This window comes from Mauremys mutica, unplaced genomic scaffold (genome assembly GCF_020497125.1).
Source record: "Mauremys mutica isolate MM-2020 ecotype Southern unplaced genomic scaffold, ASM2049712v1 000206F_np12_subseq_1:328963_obj, whole genome shotgun sequence".
NCBI lineage: Eukaryota > Metazoa > Chordata > Testudines > Geoemydidae > Mauremys > Mauremys mutica.
The window spans coordinates 196,255-221,034 of record NW_025422883.1 but is presented as its reverse complement, the minus strand read 5'-3'; the positions used below and the strand labels follow the sequence as shown (position 1 = coordinate 221,034).

General features: G+C 57.7%; 1 protein-coding gene across 5 annotated transcripts in view; it reads left to right on the top strand.

Moving 5' to 3' along the window:
* The window catches only part of LOC123357018 (rho GTPase-activating protein 19-like), a 53,543-nt gene extending 42,795 nt beyond the window's left edge, over nucleotides 1-10,748 (top strand). For 2 of the 5 annotated variants that reach the window (XM_045000278.1, XM_045000280.1), the window contains exons 3-12: nucleotides 2,024-2,104; nucleotides 2,437-2,646; nucleotides 3,025-3,251; nucleotides 3,796-3,882; nucleotides 4,884-4,949; nucleotides 5,749-5,937; nucleotides 6,144-6,236; nucleotides 7,862-7,954; nucleotides 9,235-9,309; nucleotides 10,111-10,746. In XM_045000278.1, coding sequence (XP_044856213.1) covers nucleotides 2,024-2,104; nucleotides 2,437-2,646; nucleotides 3,025-3,251; nucleotides 3,796-3,882; nucleotides 4,884-4,949; nucleotides 5,749-5,937; nucleotides 6,144-6,236; nucleotides 7,862-7,954; nucleotides 9,235-9,309; nucleotides 10,111-10,167 — 1,178 coding nt within the window. In that variant the 3' untranslated portion in view covers nucleotides 10,168-10,746. Of the gene's footprint in view, nucleotides 1-2,023; nucleotides 2,105-2,436; nucleotides 2,647-3,024; nucleotides 3,252-3,795; nucleotides 3,883-4,883; nucleotides 4,950-5,748; nucleotides 5,938-6,143; nucleotides 6,237-7,861; nucleotides 7,955-9,234; nucleotides 9,310-10,110 lie in introns of all 5 variants that reach the window. The other 3 variants (XM_045000279.1, XM_045000282.1, XM_045000281.1) reach the window with 3 other exon arrangements.
* The last annotated feature ends 14,032 nt before the right edge of the window (nucleotides 10,749-24,780 follow it).

Here is a 24,780-nt window from a genome sequence, read left to right as displayed (position 1 = left end):
CTCTGCTTGCTGCCGCAGGTGAGTGCGGGGAGGTTGGGGAAAGGACGCCCCCCGCACTCACCTGCAGCAGGAAGCTGAGCGCTGTGGCTGGGAGCTGACGGAGTGGAGCTGGCTGGGGCTGGGCTGCTCTGCTTGCTGCCGCAGGTGAGTGCGAGGAGGTTGGGGAAAGGATGCCCCCCATACTCACCTGCAGCGGGAAGCGGAGTGCTGTGGCTGGGAGCTGGCGGAGTGGAGTGGGCTGGGGCTGGGCTGCTCCGCTTCCTGCCGCAGGTGAGTGCGAGGAGGTTGGGGAAAGGACGCCCCCCGCACTCACCTGCAGCAGGAAGCGGAGCGCTGCGGCTGGGCGCTGGCGAGTGGAGCTGGCTGGGGCCAGGCTGCTCCACTTCCACCGCTGCTGGTGAGTGTGGGGGGGATCCCTTCCCCCAAGCCCCCTCCCCCGAGTGACATGGTTGGGGCTGGGGCGAGGGAAGCAGAGTGGGCTGCTACCAGCTCCCTGCTAATTCCCAGGGCCACTCTGGGACTGCGGGGTCCCCAAAGGTGTCCCCCCACAGCTCCTGCCTCCCAGACCCTGGGAGGGGAGCCCCTGATTGCTCCCGAGACCCTCTGCCCCTTATCCAACCCCCTGACCCCGGCCTGGCACCCTTAACATGCTGCTCAGAGCAGGGTATCAGAGCTTTACCGTGTTGTATGCGAACCCGCGTTATAGCGGGTAGAGGTGTAATTAGGTTCCTAACTCAGGGCTGGCGGGAGGCATTTACCTCTGCTTGGGATTCAGAGCTGTGAATTTGCCTTCATTTCTTACCCCTCCTCAGGGGCAAATCTATCAGGCTGATGACTGACAACATGGCCTGCATGTTCTGTATCCCTGTGCACCAAAGCAATAATGTTGTGAATCTGGTGTATAGCCCATCAGATCCAAATTTCAGCCATCTACCTCCCTGGCGTTCAGAGCCCTCCAGCCGATACTCTCAGCAGGCGTTCTCCCAGGATTATGAATGGGAGCTAGACTCTCAGATTCTCCATGGTATATTCCAAAATTGGGGATTTCTAAAAATGAACCTCTGCTCTAAAGCTCCACATGGAATTGGAGGGGAAACTGTGTCTTGTTAACTTTCCCGCTCCACTAGGGAGCCTGCTCCCAATGGGTCTGGGCTGTAGCTAGCACATCTTGTAAGGCTGAGGTGTCCCTGCCCTGACATGGCTTTTCTTACGGGGGTTCAGTAATGTCGGAGAAAAACTCAGTTCTCGCTTTTTGTTTGGGTGCAGCAAAATCAAATACTTTATTATTTCTCCAGTAATTACAATGGAGGGAGAGAGAGCCCTAGGACACAGGGTCGCCCCAGTCCCGGACAGGTCTCTCAACTGGTAAACAATTACAGCAAGCTTTATACCTTTGTTACAGACAATTTCTAGCAATAATACAGACGGTAAAAAGCAACAAATACATTTTGTTTATACATAAGCCTTTCTGCTATCTTATTTGTCTCACTTCTAAAAGACGCCAGCCTGCATATTTGGTTATCAAGTTGCAAGGTCGTAATAACTTTTTACACAGTTCTTGTCCTCTGCCTCACACTATCCTGCTTCTATAAAGCTCACGTCATTAGGGTCACAGCTGGCCTAACTCTTGCTAACTGACTGACATGCATTAAAATCCCCTTCAAATCCTTATTAATTCTTTCCCTGCCTCCACAGTAATATGGTTTATTTAGAACATTGGTGAGAAAGAATCTGCAGTTGCATTGCTATAAACAGCAAATTGATGAAAGCCCCTTGGAGCATGGCCATTGCAAGGTAAAAGTATTGGTTTGGGGTGCTTGTGATGTCAGAGCAGTAGGGTTCTCCTCTGACCTTTACCCCAACTCTCCTGGTCACTGATTTCCCAGCAACAGAACCCCCTGCTGGAAATCCTGGTCTCACAGTAGGAAAATGCCTGCTAAGCTCTGTGGCTCCTGCACCCAGAGGTGCCAGGCCTGAGTTGCTCCTGTCCCATGTGTGCTGACTGGATCGCTTTGTTCCCCAGATAAAGGGGTGGTGTTTGGCTCCCCGCTGACCGAGGAGGGCATCGCCCAGGTCTCGCAGCTCATCGAATACTTGCACAAGCGTAAGTGACTCTCAGCTCTCTTGCCAGCTTGCCATTCCCAGGGCTCCAAACCTGAGTGTTTTGCTTGGATTGTGTGCTGGTGCTGTGACCCAGAGTCACCTGTGGCAGCTTCTAGCCCTTCTCTCACCTCTCTGATTTTGCAGGCATTCCTTCTGCCAGAGCCGTAGGGCGCATGCTGGGCCTTGGGGTTGTATATAGCCTGCTGAGTAAGGTTTTCTCTATGGGATCCCATGCAGGTGGCTAGAAGGGAAATTGGGAGAGGGCTCCTTGTGTCAAAGGTCGGGAGCCCCCTCCTGACGATGAGTGATCTCTCTCTACTCCCTGCCGAGCAGATCTGCGAATGGAGGGCTTGTTTCGAGTGCCAGGGAACAGTCTCAGGCAGCAGATCCTGAAGGATGCCCTGAACAGCGGGGCCGATATTGACCTGGAATCGGGCGAGTTTCACTCCAACGATGTGGCCTCTCTGCTGAAGATGTTCCTGGGTGAATTACCTGAGCCCCTGCTGACACACAAGCACTTCCAAGCCCACCTCAAAATTGCAGGTGAGTAGGCAACAGGGCAGTGATAGACACAAGGGATGGGAGCTGAGCGAGCCTCCTCGAGGGCAGCTTATGTCAACTGGCCACACACTGGGATGTTCGTCTCTTTCGGGACCTGGGTCTTGTGACAGGGGAGGGACCCAAAAGGTGAATGACCCTGAGGATGTTTTTCTTGTGTACGTTTCAGCCCTGGGGGCAGGAGTTAACCATACCCACCTGGGGGAGGTGGAGGGTTCCCGGGGGTGATGGAGCCAGGGTAGGCATGTCTGGAGAAGTACAATATATGGGGGGGGAGGATTGGCCAGTATGGACCTAGCTTCCTGGTTACGGAGACCTGAGGGGCTCCAGGTGGCTTCAGCTCCTGCGCCCTCTGGCTTGCAGGCCTGATGCAGTTTGATGACAAGGGGAACAAGACCAGCACGCCGGATAAGGAGCGGCAGATTGAAGCCCTGCAGCTGCTCTTCCTGATCCTCCCCCCGCCCAATCGCAACCTGCTCAAGCTGCTGCTGGACCTGCTCTACCAAACGGCCAAGAAACAGGACAAGAACAAGATGTCTGCCCACAACCTGGCTCTCATGTTTGCACCCCACATCCTGTGGCCCAGAAATGTAAGCAACGCTTCGCAGCAGCTGGGTTATACTGCAGGGCAGAACAGTGGGACTGGGGCCGTGGGCCAGGACAGGAGGGTGCTGGCCAGGCTGAGTGGGGAACACAGGAGTGGGAGAGGGTGGGGCTGACAGTCAAGATTCAGGGGCCTTGGCAGAGCTGTGTTGGGGGAGGCTGCTGCCTGCCATAGGAGTGACAGCCGTGTATATTGCTTCCTCTTTTTCAATGCATCTGAAAAGTGACCAAACTCCTGCTGTTTCTAAGAATTGCCTTGTGAGCGATGCACGAGGCCTGGGGGACGCACCGCAGCCCTTTCTGTGCAGGCCACCCGAGCCTGCTGCTAAACGTCTGCTCTGAGGTGCAGGTGCAGAGAGCGTGGGCTATCCTGGCGCAGGCTGTGGATCTGTGCAGCCTGCCTATGGGCGTGCTGTGTGTCCAGTGCAATAGAGGCCTGAGCAGAGGGACAGGAACTCCCCGGGGAGTCGGGCAGCACACCCAGCCTCCTCCCCTTCTGATGCTCGTGCTTGGCCTTCGTCCCCTCCCCAGGTGACAGCAAACGACCTGCAGGAGAATATCACAAAGCTGAATGAGGGCGTGGCCTTCATGATCAAACACTCGCAGAAACTCTTCAAGGTCAGTGCGCCCCATGGGGGCCTCGTACCCCTGCTCTCCCTTCCTGCAGGGGCTCGCAGGGTGCTGCGGCTGGCTGGTGGCACTGCCTGAGAAGTGCCACGCCAGTGACCCAGCAGAAGCGAAGGGCACAGGTCTGCGATGCCTGAACTTGGCGCTTCCTCCTTTGGCTGGTTGACAGCACCCTCTGCAGGCCAGTTCAGGCACTGGCTTTGGCAGGCTCCAAAGCATGTTTGTTTCATAGGGGACGTTCACAAGGGCCATTTCTGGGGAACTGAGGGTCCCTATGTGCGGGAGAACATCTCCTGGGGCTCTCCCGTGGGGAGTGCTGATAGGAGTTGAATCTGTGTGCAAGTGGGATGCCCTCGGTCTCATAGATATTCGTGCACATGGCGAAGCCTCTCCCAGGGCTGGGGCTGAGCTGGTAGGCTGTGACCAGAGGAGAGGCCCAGCACTGCATACTCCAGGTGCAGGGTGGGTTGGTGGGACATTGCTGAGGGGCTCTCTGTCCCAGGCCAGGGCCTCTCGGGGAGGACAGATTTCATTTGCAGAGTAGCGTCTTGGCCATCCAGCACGCTCGCCAGTCATGCTAAGGGTCTCCAAGGCCTGGAGCTGCCGTTTTCAGGAAAGCAGTTCTCAGCATGCCCATTTTCTCTCTGCAAGGCCTCACCGTCTCTAGATGAGCATTTCCTCCTCTCTTAGTCAGGCTCCGGCTCGGGGTCCGCGGCTGGCTGAATTGTTTGCAAATGGAGAAAGCACTTAGACCCTTTTCAGGATATGTTGGGCTGGCTGTACTCTCTCTGTTCCACTGGGCTTGGTTTTGTGTCTCAGCAGAAACTCATTGTACCACAATCACTGTCACTGCATTGGCCAGAGAAAAGCGCTTGTGAAGCCACCGGCTCCTTGAGTGCAGAGGGGCTGGTGGGGTGTGCAGTGTGGTTCAGGGCCCATGGGAAATGCCAGGTCTCGTCTGTGCTCACTGCCTGCCTTCCCTCCCTGCCCAGGCTCCGGCATACATTCGCGAATGTGCCAGGCTGCACTACCTGGGGTCCCGAGTGCACGCGTCAAAGGTGAGGACAGCAGATGAGTGGCTGCCCACGGGGAAGGGGCAGGTGCTGGGAGGAAGGTGTGTCGCTCTGGTGCTGTTCGGAGGGTTTTACAAGTGAGAGAAGCTGAAAACTGAAACAGTGCCAAGAACAGGCTCTGCCCAGAGACCGGAGGGGGAGCCGCCATGGGACCATGATTCAGGATCACCCGGATGATGGCACTGGAGGGAGGAGCTGGAGCATGGACACCATGGCAGCCCCAGGTCTAACACTAGGCCTATTCTCTGTCCCCAGGCACAGTACGTGTAGTGACTAGATACTTCTTGGCTGGGCTGCCGTGTTCAAACCGACCTGAGCCATTCACATTAGCCACTGCGGTCAGGCTGTTCTTGGTCTGGGGGCTGCACAAGCTGCCGCAGCAAGGGGGGCTTGGAGATCAGACCCTCCACTAGATGGGGAAAGAGAATTTCTCCCCTTGCTCTCCAGCAAGCCAGCTCTTCCCCGTGATGCACTGGAGGGAACGCTGCACCAAGCCCATGTCAGCCTGGGGGAGCTGCTGCCCTGTGGTGTCCGGTCACCTTCTCACTGCCGCCCCCGCCCCCATGGGTTTGTTAGGGGACTGTTGCTGCACAGCAATGGGTCTTGCACGGGAGCTGGCACAGCTGTTCCTGCGGGCCCCGAGATGCAATGGCTGGTTTGGGTTTTGTAACGAGTCGCGTTGCTCCTGGCATTGCCAGCATGCCCACCCTGTGGAGTGCAGCGGGCTGGCACTAGGGCAGGGAGTGACGTGGGAACATGAGTGTGCCCCTCTGAACTTTCCCAGGACGACCTGGATTTGCTGACATCTGCCGGGTCCAAGGAACTCCAGCCCCTGAAGTCTCAGAAGCGGAGCAGGCTGGATCCGTCCCACCGAGAGGAGACGCAGCAGCACACGGAGGAGGCGCTGAAGGAGCTCTTCCACCACATCCACAGCATGCCAGACTCTGCTAAGAAGAAAAAGCTCATCCGGCAGGTAGTGTTCAGGGAGCAGGGGCTAGTCCGAGGGAGCACGCCACTGGCTGCAGACTCCCAGAGGCAGGGCTCACCCACAAAGCCACCCACAGATCCTGAGCACGTGTGGGGGTTGGGGTGCTGTGCCGGGTAGCTGGCGGGGGTGACTGGAAGATAGTGGAGTTGTTGGTTTAACACCTAACATGGTGCCCTGCGTGTTCTCTCTAGTTCCATAAGCATCCCGGCACTCTCACTCCTGGGCCCGATGCACCGACACCCCCGGTACAGAGGCGCTCCCGCTCCTTCAGCGGCCTCATTAAGGTAACTGCAGCTCCCCTCAGAAGCTGTCTGCTGAAGCCCCCTGCTCATGTGCAGTGGTCAGAAGAGTAAACCAAGAGTTGAGGTGCCTGAGGAAAGGGGTAGAGAACAAAATGGAGACTATTCCAAACCTCTGCATCAGCCCCGGGGCGTACGCGTGTGTGTACAGGTCACTCGGCTCCAGAACAGCCCTGAAAGGGGCCCAGGAACAGGCGACAAGCTCTGGAGGGACTGGAAAGCCTGGGACAGTTTGTTGGAGGAGGGGCCAGGAGAGGGATATGAAATACTGAATGGTGCAGAGAAAACAGACTGTGCTCTAGTTACCCTGCAGAACGGCAGAGCAATGATATTGGAGACAACCCATGTAAATCATAGGGTTAGAGGGGACTGCCAGGATCATCTAGTTCAGTGTTTCTCAACCTTTTTGATACCAGGGACTGGCTTGCTGCCTTCCTAACCTGTGTCAGGGAATCTCAGGGAGCGGTGCCGGTCCACAGACTGGTCGTTGAGAAACACTGAGTTAGTCTAAGCCCTAGCTGAGATTCAAGATTTCTTGTGTCTAAGCCATCCCAGAGAGCTGGCTATCTAGCCTCCTTTTGAAAACCTCCAATGAAGCGGCTTCTACGACCTCCCTAGGCAGGCTGTGCCATTGGTCTACTGCTCTTAAAGTTCTTTCTGAGCTTTAATTTAAATGTAAAACTGCTAAGACCTTTCTACACCACGCATAACGAGCTGGGGAACTCACTGCCCCAGGCTGTCCTAGCTAGTAAGATATGGGATTAGCTGCTTCTCCAATGCAGGCACATTAGAAAGGGTAACAATAGTATCAGTGTGAGGCTAGAAACATCCTGCACCAGGGCATGAGGCAGCCACCACCTGACAGCTGGGGAAAGAAACTTCCCTCGTGGTGGGCAAGTCCCCAGTTCCCTCGGGGGTGTTTCACACCTTCCTCTGGACAGCTTGTGTCAGCCACTGTCCGAGGCAGGAGATCGGGCTAAATGGGCCCATTCCGGTCTCAGGCCCAGTGTTTGTGCCCATGCAAAGTGAAGTGAGTGTCTTTCATCCTTCTGCGACGCAGGCCGTCTGATGGCTGCATGGAAGACAGACCTGTTAGCCCTAGAATGATAAAGACCCTTTTCCCTACCAGTTGAGAAGGGGTTACTCAGGTCAGTTCAGGACACCTGAGTCCTATTCAGGGCTGCTGGAGAGAGGGAGAGGAGAGCTGAAGGCCTGACACCCCCCAGCCAGGGGGCAGGGGGAGGTTTGGGTTTGGGAATTGGTTTCTCTTTGTTTGGTGGAGGAGCACTTCTAGGGGCGGCCCCGAGGCCTACCTCCAAAATCCTGATAAGGAAACCCAGCGGACCGGAGTGTGGCTGCTTTCCCCAGGCCCTGCCACGGCCAGAGGGGGAAGGGCTGGGAGGAGGTGCCCTGCCACACCTTCCTCGTCGGGTCGGATTTCAGGCAGGTCCTGTTTGCGGGGAATCCTTTGCTTTTTTTCCCAACATCCAGCTGCTGGCCATGTGAGGCTGTGACTTCAGCCCAGAATCCTCATCCTGTCCCAGCGCTCCCTTCCCCCGTTAAGGCCTCTCTCCGCACTTACCAACAACCCTCTCTTCTTTCTAACTCAGCGGAGGATGCTGGGGAACCCACTGATCTTGGAAAGGAAAAGCAGGGACTCCACACCGGAATCGGAGGGAGCCAGCAAAGAGAACCTCCACCTGGTAAGAGCTGTGCCTGGGGCCGCGTGTGCTTCCTGGAGGGGAGGTGGTACATGGGACTTCACTTCTCCGGGGGAGTGTTGGCTGCGCTCTGCTGGAGTCTGGGCCTGTGGACGATCTGTCTGCAATCAGACACGAGGCCAGAAGATGCCATTCTGAGGAATGGAGACAGCCGTGGAGTTCAGTGCTGGTTCTCGCCTGGGCGGTGCTCCTCTGGCTCCAGTCGTGCTGTGGAAGTTCTCTCCTGGCTTCTCTGCCCTCCGGTTTATCCCATTATATCAGTCTCACTCCTCCTAAAGCTGCTTCTCCCACTTCCCCTGGATCTTTGCCATGGCGCTCTAAGGTAATAATTGGAGATATACCAATCTCCTAGAACTGGAAGGGACCTTGAAAGGTCATCAAGTCCAGCCCCTGCCTTCACTAGCAGGACCAATTTTTGCCCTAAGTGGCCCCCTCAAGGATTGAACTCACAACCCTGGGTTTAGCAGGCCAATGCTCAAACCACTGAGCTATCCCTCCCTCTGAGGGACTGAGCTTAAGATTCATGTTAGGAGCACAGGACCTCCTGGCCATGGAGTCCAGTCCCTGATATCGCAGGGAAGACCCTGACAGATTGTCCCCATCATTGACTTATCAAGCTCCATCTTCAAACTAGTAGGTTGTTTGCTCCACTGCTCCTACTGGGAGGCTGCTCCAGATGGCTTCCCTGTGAGGGTTAGAAACCACCTTCTCATTTCCAGCCTTAGCTCCATTTGTTCTGGTGCCAGCAGTGTCCTTTAGCTGCAGCAGCTCTTCTCCCACCCAGGGTATTTATGGAGAGCAACTGATCCCCTCTCAGCCTGCACTGTGCTAGGCTGAACAAGCCACCGTCTTCCAGTCTCCTCTTGGACGCTCGCTCTCCGTTCCTCTGATCATCCTAGGAGCCCTTCTCTGCACCGTTCCAATTTGAATTCAGATTATTTTCATATTGGCCTCCAGACCAGCCCTGCATCTTTCCTCTCACTCCATCAGTGCCAGGCCCAGGTCAGTTTGGTGGGTTAATCTAGACTAACCAGCAGCTAAAGGCAAAGGCATCTGCTCCCTGTAGAGGAGATCATTGTCCTTTGTGCGGTAACACCATGTCCAGTGCCCGTCGGGGTGAATTTGGACTTGGGTAGGAGACTAACCATGTACTTAGCATGGTCTGCCTGCAAGGAAGATCTTGGAGTGTCAGTTCCTCCCCCAGCCAGTCCCTGCTCCCTCTGACCCTTCTGCCTCTGCCTCACTATTTAAACCGTGTCCAGTTACAGAGACTGCCTGATTCTCCAGCAAGTCATGGCACCCGAGCAAAGCTGAAATTGTCTGAGGGCAGGAAAGAGGTGAGAAATTCTGCACACACCAGGTACCATACACACATGTTGTCCTCCACACCACTCCAGCACGTGTAAACCCCTGCAGCCCATCTTCATCTTGCCTATGGGCATGAGGCCTGCAGGATGACAGATCCCAGCATGCAATGCTCCATCTCCAGTTAAGTGGCCTGGATTGTTGCGTACTGGGAGCTGCAGTGCCCTGGGGCTTTCTCTCTGAATTAAAGATGAGGGTTGCTGCAGTCTGCTGGGTGCGTGGCCCCTTTGGACGTCAGGGCGGGACTGTCTCACACTGGGCTTCCAAACGTCGTCCCCCAGAATGAGTGGGGAGGATTGAACACATTGACCAGGTGCAGCTGGTGTGGGTAAAGTCGGGGCCTGGTGAAAAGGCCCCTGGGAAGGGAGCTCATCCCAGCTCCCAGGGCTGAATGTCAGCCCCAGCCAGGCGCTTCCCAGGCGGGGGCTGTCAGAAAGCACACACTGTCTGAACGTGCTGGGCTGGCAGCGGGTGTCAGAGGGAGGCGCAGAGTGACACGCAGCAGCAGCATGGTGGTGGTAGAGATGGGGCCTGCTAGGAGATGGGTGCTGGCTTGGCGGGTCCTAGGGGAGGAGAAAGGAGGATGACCAGTCACTAACCCTGTAGGGATTGTTCATACAGTGTGCAGCTTGCAGGAGACCCTGAATAGCTGAGAGACCCACCCCTGGGGCTGCCCTGAGACCTGGGCTTGTGGGGAGAGAAACACGACCTCTTCACGCTCAGTTCTACTCAGCGTTTCGGGCGTATTAACCGCTGTAATTCCTCTGGCCTAGGACTCCCGTAAACATCTGCAGGCCCTTGCGCCTTCCACCAAGGAGCCAACCATCTGAGCAGCCAGGCACCAGCCCGTGTGTGCGGCAGACGTCTGGACTTGTAAGCTGTGAATAATGCCTGCTGCATCTCCAGCTGGGAGAGGACTGAGTGCTGCAGCCTCCGGCGATCCCTCTAACTCAGCTCACAGGCTTGGCTGGCAACGGGGCCTGCTGCGAGCATAGTGAGGACTCTGACTTCCTTATGTTAATATGGGCAAACCACTATCCAAGCAAGCACCTGCAGGGTGTCTGACCCTGGGTCTGAGGAAGGGCCGGAGAGCCCGTTGGAAGAAGGCAGGAGCTTTGTATTCACTGGTTTTGTTCAAGTGCTCCGGGTTCTTGCTCTCTGAGCTTTTAACACATTTGTCTTGTTTTTACCCCCTGCCTCCCATCAACAACGAGACTGGTCAGCCGCTTCCCGGCAGCTAACTCTGTCTGACTAGCTCCTGTGCAGTGCTCTCTCCGTGGGGTATTGATGAGTGGGGAGGGTGGCTGCAGTATCACAAATCCCCAACCCCAGGGGTCACTTCTGCCTTCCTGACAGGCTGCATGCTGGCTTGGCCATGTCAGCCCCTGGGCAGCTCCGGGGATGGGGGAATGGCCATGGGAGGAGGGGAATTGGGGGGTGACATCTTCATGTCAAATGGCGAAGAAGCAGATTCCAGAATAAACTCTCGTCATCTTGATGTTAACAGAGCCCCTTAGCCGCAGTCCCTGCTACTTACAGGATAGTCTGTAGAAAGCACACAGTGAAACCAGCCCTGGGAACAGACTGCCTGGTCTCTAACTAAAGGTCAGACATAATTACAGAGGGAACCTTGAGGATACTTTATGTGCTTGTTTAAGCAAGGGCCGTGTCTCGTGCCGGGGAGGTGCTGGAAGGCAGGTTGCACTGCGTCTGGAGTGGATTGTGTTTCCATGTACCTGTCACCTCCCTTTGCTGTGCTTCCTCTCCCATCACGGCTGATTGCCAAGACGAGGCATTGGAAGGTCTGTCTCCTTTCTAATCAGCCGCCGGCTGCCTGATGCATTCAGCAGTGCCGCAGCACCATGCTTGTCACCTCCCGGTTGTTTCCATGGTCGAGGTCTCTGGAGGACAAGTAGGGGACAGCTAATGGCCTTTCACAGTTTCTATTGAGTGGGTGCTGAGCCAGGCAGAAGCTCTCGAATGTGAAAGGGGACGTGAGGGGGCAGACAGGTTGTCTGGGGCTAACATGGCGATGTGACCTCAGAAGCAGGTGGCCATGGCAGCCAGGCAGAGTCCACATGGGAGCTGTGCAGGGGCGAGGGTGTTGCTCGGTGGGTGCTGGAAGCTGGCGGCAGCTTTCCAAGTGATGGCTGGAGGTAGGTTTGCCAGGCCCAGTGCCCCGGGATACATACCTCCCTCTGGCAGTGGCACCGAAGACTGGCCTGCAGGCTGTGTATTGTAACCAAATGCTGATCACATACACCTTTAAGACTGGCAGGGACTTCAGACTGCCTGAACAGTCAGTTAGCAAGCTGTCCCCGAGACTGGATCTCGGCTCAGAGCTGCAGAACCGGGATGAAATCACCTAGATGCAGAATAAGCCCCCGTTGCAGCTGGTCACTGGCAGCTGTCTGGCTCATTAAGCTGAAGTGCTCTGCTAAGCCGATACCTGGGGTTATACGGAGATACACACGCTCACCACTGTGAAGTAAAGATTTAATCAGAGGGGGAGCCAGCTAAACACTTCTCAGCCCTCCTAGATGGAGCAAATAATCACTGAAATCCAATTAGAATTGTCTCCTAATCGTCAAGAGCCAGCAGGGGTAGGGCTCCATCCGTGGCAGATTCTCCATGTCTGAGGAGTGGTGACATCAGGAGTGAACAGACCCGAGCAGGGATGTGAGCCCAGCTCTAGGCAAGGGGCAGAGCTGTGCGTGCAGGTCCCTAACCCCTGTTTGCCCAGCGTCAGAGAAGCAGCGTGGCCCAGTGGGCAGGTGGAGGACTGTCCAGGGTTCTGTTCCTGGCACTGCCCAGGACACCACGCACAGTGGCAGAGGTGGGTATGGCCAGACCCCCAGTCCCCTCTTTGGATTCCTAAACCTGCCAACGGAGTCAATTGGAGGTGCTGGAGTTGTGTGTTAATCTAAAATCCACCCCCCCTCCCCCATGGAGCAGTGAGTCACTTTATTCATAAAGGTTCAAAACTGCTTCATGTTCACAGGCAGCTCCGAGGAAAAGTGGGTTTTTAGCTCCCCTTCAGATGCCCCCGAAGCGGTGCTGCGCATGGGGCTGCACACGGAGCGTTGCAGCCTGGCTCAAGGACACGCTGTGTTTGTGCTTAGCCTCGGATCCTGGCTAGGAGAGGTTTGTCTTTGTCCTTCCCCGCTGAACAGCATCAGCCCTGCATTCTGCACGGCTCACAAACCCCCACCCTCTGGCTGTGCTTGGGTGTGGTACCGAAGTGGGGGGGGCTTGTAGGTCCCGGGGAAGGGTGAGGCCCATGCCTGCCCTCATTTCTAATCCTTGAATACTGGGGTCCCAGCATGCTCTCCTCCATCGGCTCCTTCATGTTTGGGACTCCATGGCCACCCCTCCCTGAGACCGCTGACGTCTGGGCAATTGTCAGGGAGCCCTTTGGGATCCCTCCTGGCCTGGCTCAGTTGCACCAGGGCTGGAGCCCTGTCCTGGGCCGGGTCCAGCCTGCCTCTCTCTGCCTCTGCTAGCTGGGGCTGCTTGCCATTGCTCTGGGGGCCAGGCTGGCCCCAGCCCTCCCCTTGGCTGCCTCTGCCCTTGCCACCACTCCCACCCCAGGACGGTATTTGGAACAGCTCGGTCCCAGGAAGGTGTTTCTCAACCAGCGTTCTGGCCGGGGAGAGGGAGGAAGGACACAGCTTGTGTGTTCAGTGCAGGGCCCACCAGCACGTGGACCCGGGGCTCGCATTGCTGCCAGGCAGTGCTGGGGTAAATGGGCCCCGCACAGACCCCGCCAGGAGCTTCTACCCTCTGCTTCCCAAAGATGGCTCCTAGGCTAACTGTTGGCCTGTGTGTTTAAAACAGGCCCCCGTGACTTTATCCGTGTATTGGAAATCGAACTCCCGTCGCAGTGCTAACCTGACGCATTTTGATTTCGAAGTGACAACGATTTTATGCCACAAAGAGAAGTTTTTAATAAAAATACAGATTTAGCTGCTGATGCTGCAAACACCTACGCCCATGCTTCCGCTTACAGCGCCGAGCTGGGGCGTTGAAGTCAATGGGGCTAGGCCTCAGGAAAGTTACAGGAATTGCGCCCTTAATTTCCACTGTTTTGCTTTTTGCCAATAGTAGTTTTGTACATTCAGATGAGATACCCAGCCCGTCCTTGCACTGAGGGGAAAACCCCACAGCATTTATCATTTACTTCATAATACATTTTAATCTACATTTTTAACAGCACAAATTGTCAAATTAGTTTTACGAAACCTCAGCCTCATTTAAATCAATGATTTAAATTGCCTTGAATCACTTCACCCTGGTTTAAATTTGACGTGTGGTTTTCATTTAATCTCTTCTATGGTCATGTGTTGCTGGGCGCTGTCAAACAGCTGCTGTGTTTCACCCCTGCACTGGCTGCATTGCATTGACTGGAGACAGGATTATATCTTTAAAATCATCTTCACAGCGTAGCTTGCCTGAAACAAGTGATAATTTTGGCTGGGTGAATAAATGACCAGTTTTGTTTTGTTTTTTTCTCATCCCCTCGGTAATGGGCATTAGATTTGGTGCTGGGGCTGCTAAATTGTGTATGAAGATAGATGCAGACAGCTCTGGCCTGTGTTCTCATGGAATTCGGGGCCTCGTCTGGGATTCCGATGTCTGGCTGGCAGCTCACCTGCGGGGCCCCATCTCTGAGGCTGCATCGGCCTCCCTCCTGCTTTGATCCTCTCTTAGCTGGAGGGAGAGGTCCAGGGAGTTTAATTCCAGGGCTAATCTCTGTGAGGAGGCCAGATGGAAGCTGTGCCCAGCTCTATGCTCAGCCGGTGCTGGGCTCAAGGGTGGCACCTCTCAGCAGGAACTTCCCAGGGGCTGATTTTAGTGCAAACCATTCATGTCAAATGCAGACTGGGGAGCAGTGTGGGCTGAGACGCTCTGTTCCCCCGTAGCCAGCCAGTCAGTGCTTCCTTCTCCCAGATGCTCGGGCATTGGGCCTACTTGGAGTGCTCAGGTCTCTCCTCCCTGCCTGAGGGCCCAGGGCCATGCTGGGGAGGCGGCGGGCAAGGGGACTGGAGCCCCTTGCTGCTTGGCAGTAGGCAGAGCTGCAGCTGGCAGGGCCTGACCCGATGTTAGCTTTGCCACTGGCTTCAATGGGAGCAGGAGCAGGAGCAGGCTTGTAATTAGGATACAGAGTTCTGGCCTCCAGCTGGTTAATTTCCTCTCCCCTTGCCCCCCAGGCCCCCACCCCTGCCTGCCCCTTCTCACCTTTCTCCCTCCAGTGTCGGAGACTGGTCTGTGCCTTGCTGGGGGAGGAGGAAGCCGCCTGGCAGCCTGAGGGCTGGCACTGCTCCGGCCGGGTGCATCTGAATCACGGAGCAACTCGCAAAGAACTTTGCCCCATCCTGTTTCGCATGGTGCCCCAGGAGCTGGCTGAGTGAGCGGCGTTTCCAAGCCTTCCACTGCCAAATGTCCAGGGAGGGTGTCTGTGATTCTGCTTCTCCCAGAGCTTTCAGTTAAGGGGACAGGACCCAGTTAAAAAGTCATTTGCAGGGGGTGGCGGTGTGCCTATCCCACTAATACCCTCCTGCATGAAAAGGGAAGAATTAAAACCCACCGTTCCTGCCCCCTCTAGGGGCAGCTTGTTCCTGTCTGGCCTGGCTCATCTCAGGAGTCAGCCTCCCTCCATGTGTCATAGTGTTACGTTCCCTTTCTGGGGCTCGTGGCCGTGTTTGGAGCTGTGGATGCTGGGCGGGAAGGTGGAGTTCTTCGAGCGATTGCTCATATCGATTCCAATGAATGTGCACATCGCTCTGTACAGAGCGCCCTGGCCTGTGACATGGTGCCGAGGAAGGAATAACCTAAGAGACCCTCGGCACTGGTGCTCCCCTGCACTGCTCCCATTCACCAGTGCCTCACAAGCAGTATAGGAAGACCGACAGGGCGCTCCCCGTGCCAAGTACAGCAGGACCAGCAGACACCACCAGTGCATCCTGCAAAGGAGCACTCGGCACCCAAACAGCAGGAGTCAGCACCGTTGAGTTCGGTTCCCCTGAGGGACCGTCGAGTCCTGTGCCCGGCGACTCTGCAGAGCAGTGCCAGGTGGAGAAGCTAGAGCTGTCCTTCACCCCAGACACTTTTGAGGCTGCCAGGGATCTTGTTGCCATGATAGCACCACAGCCCCCAGCGATCAGGGACAAGCCTCCAGCACCGCATCATCCGGCACCGTGTAGAGGTAAGCCGGCCATGCTGAGGAGATCACCATCGCCAGTCTGGCACTGTTCGCCCTGGCGCTGCTCCCAATCACTGTTGGCAAGACACTGTTCTCCGGCACCAGGTTCTGGGCATGGCACCAGCAGGGCAACACTTTCCTTCCCTGGCACCACAAGAGGAGCAGCACCGATTCCTGGCACTGGGTTCCAGGCATGGCTCCCCGGCACTAGTGGGGCGACACTCCCCTTCCCCGCCACCACGAGGAACAGCACCGGACCCTCAGCACTGATCACTGGTACTGGATTCCCAGCACGGTCACCTCGGCACTGGTCCCCAGCGCAATACCCTTCAGCACCACTGTGGTCATCACGGTTGAGATCAGTCTCATCCGACTCTGACAGACTCCTCTTCCCACCGCAGCAGTTTTCCACAGGGATAAGGTGCAGCTCAGGCCTCACCCGGCCTTTCTTCCTAAAGTTGTCACATTTCCATGCCAGACAAGACATTTTCCTGCCTGTTTTTTATCCTAAGCCTCATGCGAGTAGCCGGGAGCAGAGGCTGCACTTCCTCGCTGTTCGACAGGCACTACATCGAGCGCACTAGGCCACTCAGGAAGTTGAACCGGCTGTTCGTAGCGGTGGCAGACTGGATGAAAGGGCTCCTGGTCTCATCTCAAAGAATATCCTCCTGGATCCCGTCCTGCATCCACACGTGCTACGAGCTGACCAAGGTCCCAGCTCCGGCTCTTACTGTGCATGCCACGAGTGCCCAGGCCTCAGCGGCGTTCCTGGCCCAGGTCCCAGCACAAGAAATCTGCACGGCAGCGACCTGGCCCTCAGTGCATACGTTCACCTCTCACTACACCATCATCCGGCACGCCAGAGACGACGCGGCTTTCGGCAGAGCAGTGCTGCACTCAGCGATTCCATAACTCCGACCCCACCGCTTGCGTAGAGCTCGGGAGTCACTTAATGAGCAAGCACTGGAAGAAGAAAAAACAGTTCCTCCCCTCTCATAACTTGTTCTTTGAGGTGTGTTGCTCACGTCCATTGCAACCCATCCCCATCGGAGTAGCCGGCAAGGAGGAACTGAGGTGGGGCCGGGTCGGCAGGGGCCTGTGTTCAGCGCCATGAAGGCGCCACTCCGAGGGGCTTCACAGCCGACCCGAGGGAGCTGCTAAGGGAAACTCCGACGAGTGTGCGCGCCGCGCAAACAGCTCATTGGACTGGACGTGAGCAACACGTCTTGTGAGTAACCACCACACTGAATCGGCCTGGGTGTGCAGGGTGTGTACACGTGTGTGACAGAGCGAGACCCCACGCACTTCCCTATGGGGACGAGCCTGACTTTTTGCAAAATGCTGCCTTGCAAAATCGGAACTCAGAGCCGGTGGTTCACCATGCCCGGGGGAGCCAGGGGCCCCCCTTTGGAGGGTACCTGTGTGAAATCCGTCTGCTCCCGGCTGGACCACACCGCACGCTTCAGAGACGCGGGACCACCAGGGGGCGCTAGAGCAGAGCAGACGAGCCCCCGGGACGTGGGGCAGGCCGGGGGCATGCGAGGGGCAGGGGCTCAGCTCAGTGGGTTAGTGGCTGGGGTCCCGGCAGGGCAGGGAGGGAGTTTGGGCTGTGAATGGAACAGAAATGCAAAGAGCACGTGGAGGCGAGGCCCCAGCGGTGCCCCACGGGCAGTGCGGGCGGGTGGGCGAGGCCGCCGCCCTCGAGGGCAGAGCCGGCAGAGTCCCTTTAGCCGCCCCGGCGATCCCCCCCCCTGGCGGGGAGAGCGGGCTGCAGCCTCCCTGGTCCTAGCAAAGGGCTGCGGGCCCCTGGAGCTGTGGACTGGGCGAACGTAGCACCAGCCTCGGGTGGGGGCCATGGCAGGACCTTTGTTGGACAACGGGGCTGGGGAAAATCCCAGCACTTGGCTTGTCTCTCGCGCTCCCTGGCTCAGAGCCCAGCTGGGGTGAACCTGCAGGCTCCACCTGAGTCCACGGGGCCTGGCTGATTTCCAGCTGCCGGGGGTCGGGCCCGTTCCCCCGGATCTCGCAGGGCTTTGCAAAGGCAGCTGAGCCTCACTCATTCCAGTACAGCGGGACTCCGGAAATAGGGGCAGGTTCCAGGAGGGGACCAGTTCAGCAACGCCTGGAGCTCATGAGTGCGCTGGGCCGCTGGCTGGTCCCCGGGGCTCCGCAGGGAGCCCAGGTGTTAGATCTTTGTCAGCTCCCTCCAGCACCGCCTGGTAGAACCCCGGGCCAGGCTCCTGTCTGCCCCCCGGTGCAGCCCCTTGGGGCGCACGGGACCTACCTTCTGCACAGCCCCCAGCCACCCCCGCAAGCGAAGAGCCCTTGGCCCCAGTGGCCTGGTCCAGGTCTGACTGGACAATGACTTCGGCGTCTAAAGCTCTCCCAGGGCGTCCGCAGGCTGCGGTCGGTGCTGAGCTGCTGGGGACCGCTGCTGTCTCCCTCCAGAGGGACCTGCCGGGGCAGAGCTCGCTGCGCGTCCAGCGTGGGGTCACTGGACGGGGGACACGGTGTCAGTGGCCGTTACGGGGCAGGAGGCAAGGAGCAGCGGCAGTACCAGCGTGAGAACTCTGTGCCGCTGGCGCTGGGCGTGGAACCGGGCCCCTCCGGAGCAAAGTGGGGTTTGGCCAGCGGCCCCAGCTTGAGCTGAAGGGTTCGCGCCTCGGGCTGGGTCGAGCGCAGTGGGGGCCACGCAGCACACGCTGGCCGGCGGCTTCCAGACCGTCCCGTGGGAACAGGGCTTGGCTGGCTTCCCAGAGCGCCTGCCCTTGGGGACCCCACGGGGCCGGGAAGCCCCTGCACTGAGACTCCACCTCCGGCCCTGTCATGTTGTGAGGGTTCAGAGCAGTGAGGGCTTGTGTCACCGCCTGCCCTGAACCCCTGGGTGCCTAAGATGCCCTGCGACTGTGGCTCACAGCCCGGACCCTGGCAGCCAAGGGCCAGGGCCCAGCAGAACTCGGCTCCCCCCTGCCTGCTCACTCCCCCTAGCTTGGGAGCATGAGCCGGGAGGAACACATCAGCCACTCCTTGGTACTCAGCAGTGGGGGCATTTCTGGGGCTCCCTCAGGCATCAGGGACCCCCTGGCTGCTCCCCTCATTTGGTGTGAGCCAGATCCAGCCCTGTCAGGGAGCGACAGGGCTCCCCCGGGACACAGCACCCCTGCCAGATCCATCCCCTGGGCAGGGCACCCTTCCTGCTCCGTGGTGCCCGTCCCTCACTCTGGGCGTGGGGAGCCCTTCCCAGGATGGAGCAGGAAACAAAGGGCTGGATTCCTGTGATGGCAGCTGGCGACGAGGAAGGGGAGCCGGGCTGGCTGGCTGTGCCAGGGCCTGTGCTGCACCAGGGGTTTAGCACGTGGGAACCCCCTTCAGGGACTGGAGCCACCTGTGGAGGCTGAGATGCCAGCCCCTGGCGGAACGGCATCCAGGAGGGGCCCATGACGGTGACAGAGGGGTGCCCAGGGCAGGGGCTGACATGGAGAAATTTCCAGCAAACTCAAAAACACTCAAGGAATATTTCCAGTAAGTTTCACTAAACTTAAAAATGCCCCATGGCATCCAGGCCAGCAACTGGGCGGGGGCGTTGTGGGGAGGGGGAGAGGGGCCTGCACCCAGCCCCATTAAGCACCTGCTTTTGTAACATCAGAGCCTGCCACTGCTGGGAGTAAGGAAATCGCCCCCCCTCACCGCTGCCCCAGGAGGCAGAGATCTGCTGCGATCCCTTGTAGAATGGCCCTGGCAAGCGGCTTGGGGCAGGAGGCCGGGATGCTGGCCAGACCCATCGGCGGGGCTGGGTTCCAGGCGGAGGGACTGTGACGTTCTCCTGGGGCGGCTGGGCCCTGGTCCTGCCATCCCCAACACCAGTCGCAAGCTCACGACCTGTCGCTTGGGAGTAAGTGCAGAATAAGCACAACTGGCACACGATTTATCAGTTCCCTCCCAGCGCAGGACCAGCCTCCAGCTAGCAATAAATACGGACCAAAGACGGGCTTGTCTGTATCTGGTGCATCTTCATGAATAAAGCCAGGGCAGCCTCACTGTTTACTTGGGCCAAGTGGCTCCTTCTTGTTAAAACAAATAAAAGGAAGTTCTTCTTCACACAGCACAGTGTCAACCTGTGGAACTCCCTGCCTGAGGAGGTTGTGAAGGCCAGGACTATAACAGGGTTTAAAAGAGAACAGGATAAATTCATGGAGGTGAAGTCCATTAATGGCTGTTAGCCAGGCTGGGTAAGAATGGTGTCCCTAGCTTCTGTTCGTCAGAGGCTGGAGATGGATGGCAGGAGAGAGATCACTTGATCATTGCCTGTTAGGTTCACTCCCTCTGGGGCACCTGGCATTGGCCACTGTCGGCAGACAGGATACTGGGCTGGATGGAACTTTGGTCTGACCCAGTCTGGCCATTCTTATGTTCATGTTAGATGGGTTCCCAGCTCAGGGACGCTGGCACAAACGGGAATCGAAATGAGGCTAACAGGCTCCCAGACAAGCTCCTTTCAAAGCAGACAGAACGTGTCTGCTTGTCCTAGGGCCCGGGTCATCAGCAGAACCCGCCGGGTGGCATGGTGTGACCGCAGAGAGCAGGGGCGGCTCTAGACATTTCGCCGCCCCAAGCTCTGCCGCTCGCCGGTCCCGCGGCTCCGGTGGACCTCCCACAGGTGTGCTGCTGAAGGCAGCCTGCCTGCCGCCCTCCCAGCGACCGGCAGAGCTCCCCCCGCGGCATGCCGCCCCAAGCACGCGCTTGGTGTGCTGGGGCCTGGAGCCGCCCCTGGCAGAGAGGCTGCTGTTTATGGCACCGCAGAGAAATGCATCGGCTGCGCTTGCCAGCAGCAAATGGAGAGTTAGTCTATTAAATGGTAAATTATCCTTCTAACATGTCTTCACTGAAGAGGGTTAATGCCCAGACGTAGTGACCTTAATCTTCCATCAGTAGGGCTTTCCCCAGATAGACCCATTCCCCACTCACAGCCCGGGCTCCAGCGCGGACCCCTTCCTCCTCCCATGGGGCGGCCGCCTCCTATACGTGTTCCTGTCCATCCCTCTTGGTCACAAGGTGCTCCTCAAGATTCGTAGGGACTGAGCTCTGGGGATATTGATAGCACTAGCCTGGCCCTGCCAGCACTGGTTCACATCGCTCCTGGAACTGTCCGTGGAAACCCCGTCACCCTGCCGCTCTTCCAGACCTAATCACGCAGGACCGAACCTCAAGTCGCTCCATCTCATGACATGGAAGCTCCATGGCTGAACGCAGTGGAGCTCTCTTGCTCTGATCAAGTCAGGCAAGTCCTCCTCGGGAGCAGGAAACCCTCCACAAGAGCTACCTACCTTGCCAAATGGAAGACAATTTCAATCTGGTCGGCACAGCCCATTCTGTCTCGGACACTCGCCTCGGTGCCACTTACACTGCACTATCTCCTCCACCTCAAGCAGCAGGGACCGTCCATGTTGTCAGTAAGGGTTCACTTGGCACCATCTCCGCCTTCCACCCAGGCGCAGAGGGACACTCGGTCTTTGCTAACCCAATGGTCGGCTGCTTCCTTAAAGGTCTGGCCAGGCTATATCCGCAGGCCCGACAGCTGGTCCTGGCTTGGGACCTCAACCTGGTCCTTTCCAGACTCATGGGATCGCCCTTTGGCGATGTGCCCTCTGTGCTCTCTCATACCAGGTTCCTGGTGGCGATAACCTCGGCCAGGAGATGTCTGAGCTCAGGGCCCTAACATCAGAGCCCCCTTACACTGTGTTCCATAAGGACAAAGTTCGGCTCAGGCCACACCCTGCTTTCCTCCCGAAGGTTGTCTCCCAGTTTCACATCAACCAGGACATCTTGCTCCCTGTATTCTACTCTAAGCCACACTCCAGTGCCAGGGAGCAGAGACTCCGCTCATTGGATGTCCGCAGAGCACTAGCCTTCTACATTGAGAGACCAAACTGTTCTGAAACTCGGTGCGGTTATTCGTGGCAGTGGCGCACAGAATGAAAGGTCTCCCTGTCTCTTCTCAGCAGATTTCCTCGTGGATCACGTCCTGCATCCGTGAGCGCTACAACCTGGTGAAGGTGCCTGCTCCCCCGATCTCTGCTCACTCCACCAGGGCGCAGGCCTCCACAGCAGCGTTCCTGGCATCTGGAGAGCAGCGACATGGTCCTCCATCCACACTTTCACCACGCACGATGCGATCAGCCAGCAGGCCAGAGATGATGCAGCCTTCGGACGAGCTGTGTTCCAATCAGTGGACGATTCCAACCCCACCTCCTGAACTTGGGCTTGGGAGTCACCTGATTGGAATGGACAAGCACTCGAAGAAGAAAAAACGGTTACTCACCTTCTCGTAACGGTTGTTCTTCGAGATGTGTTGTTCACGTCCATTCCAACACCCACCCTCCTACCCCTCTGGCGCAGCAGCCAGCAAGAAGGAACTGAGGGGGTGGCGCGTTGGCAGGGGTCTATATTGGGCACCATGAAGGCCCAGGCCGACCCTACGGTTGCTGCTAAGAGAAAAATCTTCCGGCTTGTGCACGTGGGCATGCACACACCTGATTGGAATGGACGTAAACAACACGTCTCGAAGAACAACACTTATGAGAAGGTGAGTAACCGTTTTCTCCACTATCCCCTCGGCCAGACCCCACCACCCCCTTAGAGATACCTCTTTATACCCCAATACAAACACGTTGTGTATTACCCCCTGGCGCGGCGAGCTCCCACCCATCGCCTTGTGCCTGTTGGTTCAATCAGAACACCTCTGTCCATCATACTGTCACCCTGACCCTATTTTTAAGATGGGTCCCTCTTGTCTGTGGGGAGTGCACTGGTGTCGGGGCGGGCTGGTCCTGGCTCTCTGGAACGCGTCTGAGTGACGGTTCTGTGCTTAGCAATTCGTAGCCATGGGGTGTATCTGCAGGACCAGCCCCGTCCCTCCCAGCTTCTGGGAGCTTGCAGGCAGGCAGAGCCTGGCTTCTGCTCACTTTGCGTTACGTCAGCATGGCAGGGCCACTACTTGAGTTCAGGCCTCAGGCCTCACACCGGGCCTCTGATACGAGGGCTTATGTCCCAGGCTCGCTTTCTGCTACAGTTCCCAGGTCCCAGGCAGGCCCTTCCTGTGTTCGCTCTTCTCAAAATAACCAGCTGTAGCAACACACTCAGACTTGTGTATCGCTTGTCCACATAGGGTAATAGCCTTCCACCCCTCCTAGCTACGGAGTCGCTCCTTCACCCCCGCGAGGGCGAGGCGGAGGCAGCAGCTGGCAATGGCTGCCAGCCCTACGTAAGTAGGTTCTTACATGGGTGCCATCACCGAGCCTCTGGGCGCCTGCGCACACAATGCATTTACCCTCCCAGCATCCGTGAGCCCAGGTTCCAGCGGGGAGCTGAGGCCCAGCGATTAAGTGACTCACCCAAGGACACCCAGGAGTCTGTCTCAGAGCTGGGAACCGCTGCCTGAGGCCCAGCCCAGTGCCTGACCCCTTCTTCCCCAGCCCTGCTGAGCGGCTCCCTGGGCTGCTGCTGCAGCCCCGGTGCTTTCCTGAGCTCCTGGCATGGCAGCGGGGACCCTCTGCACTGGCCGGGGGCCCATTCATCTCACACATCAGGAGGGTGCTCCCTGGCTGAGTGACTCTGGCAATGGCTCCTGCTCTGCTCTGCCCCCACGCCTGGACAGGGAGCCCCGAATGGCTGGGGGAGCTGGCTTCCCTCTCCCACCTGCAGGAGCAGGACCCCTCTGTCTGAGCAAGGGCTGGCACAGGCAGGCTGTCCCTAGGCCAGGGGCTCTGGGGCGCGGAGGATACGTTCAGCAGAGAGAGAAGGTAGAGCCCATGGGGCTCCCACAGTGCCCGGCCAGTCCCCTTCTGTGCCAGCTGGGACACTTCCTTGAGCGACCGCTGGGCTTTCCTCCTCCCCTGGGCCGTCTGCAGCTCCGGGAGGCTGGGAAGAAGTGCTGCTTCCCGAAGGTCAGGGCTTCTGCGTAGCAGCAAGAACCAGCCCCTTGCGACGCAGTAGGGAGCGGGGTGGGTTGACCTGGGAATGTCGTTTAGTTTTACCAGCTGGCTGAGAGTCCCGGTGAATCGCAGGAAGTGGGGGTGCAGGGCCCTGACTCCCCCACACTCCGTGACACCCCTTTCATGCATCTGGGCCTCGGCTCCCTTCCAGCGCTGGGGCCAGAGGAAGGAGATGTCACAGAGAGACAGACGGCTGAGGAGCCTGTAACCGAGGCCTGGGGGGAGGATGCTCTGGTGAACCAAGTGTGTGTCCCGGCTGACTTCCCCGGAGCTGGTGTAGACGTGTGTCTGGTGGAGGAGCACTGGCGTGGGGAGCAGGCTCCCGGCACCCGCCGCTCAGCCTCTGTGGAATATCAGGGTTCCTGGGGGGAGGGTCAGCACGAGCCCCCCGGCACAAGGAGCAGGTGCAAAGAAAAAGCAGAGGGAGTCGGGAGGGAAGAGATGCAGGAAGAAAGAGGAGCCCCTCGATCCTGCTCCCCTGGCAGTTAATGGCGCGACTCCAATGGGACCAGGATCAGGCTCATCTTGGGGCAGGGACCAGCTCTCGTGGGGTCTGGCTGGAGGGAGACTTGGGGAGAGGAGGGGGAAGTTGGCATGGTGCCTCTGACACGCGCTAGGTGCTGCCCAGACTGCTGTGACGAGCCGGTCCCTGGGGCTTAGCAATGCGCAGCAGCCAGGAAATCACCACTGGCCTCAGAACGTCCCGTGAGGCAGCGCCCTGACCTAGGGGAGAAAGCAGAGGGGAAGGAAGCCCCCCCCAGGGGAGTGAGGTGGAATGGTACCCGGGGAGGGTATATATACCGCCCCTCCGTCGCTGTAAGTCACTCCCTCCACGCTGTCAGAGCCCTGCTCCGAATCCACCTCTGGCCCCCGACGCTGGCATGGAGCCGAACGGGCCCCAGCCGTGTCTCTTTCAGTGGCAGCTGTTTTCTGGGCGATACGCTTAGAACGGAGCCGATCATTCACGGCAGCCGATCTCGGAGCAGCAAACACTCCTGATTTTATCATGAATCTCACAAGGTTTGGTATTTTTCTTACAGCCCCAGCTTCGGGAGCCCTGGGCTTCTGTGAGACTCAGTTTTCACTGCAATGATGGACAGTTCCAGCCCTTCTGCTTGAGGGGAAAAGCTTGGAAATGACACCCCAGAGGCTCTAAGAGCAGCAGGTGAATAGAAAGAACCCCACTGCTTGCAGTGTAAGATCCCATGAGTCTGAAGCCAGTCTTTTGGGAGGGGTGGCGGCCATCAAAA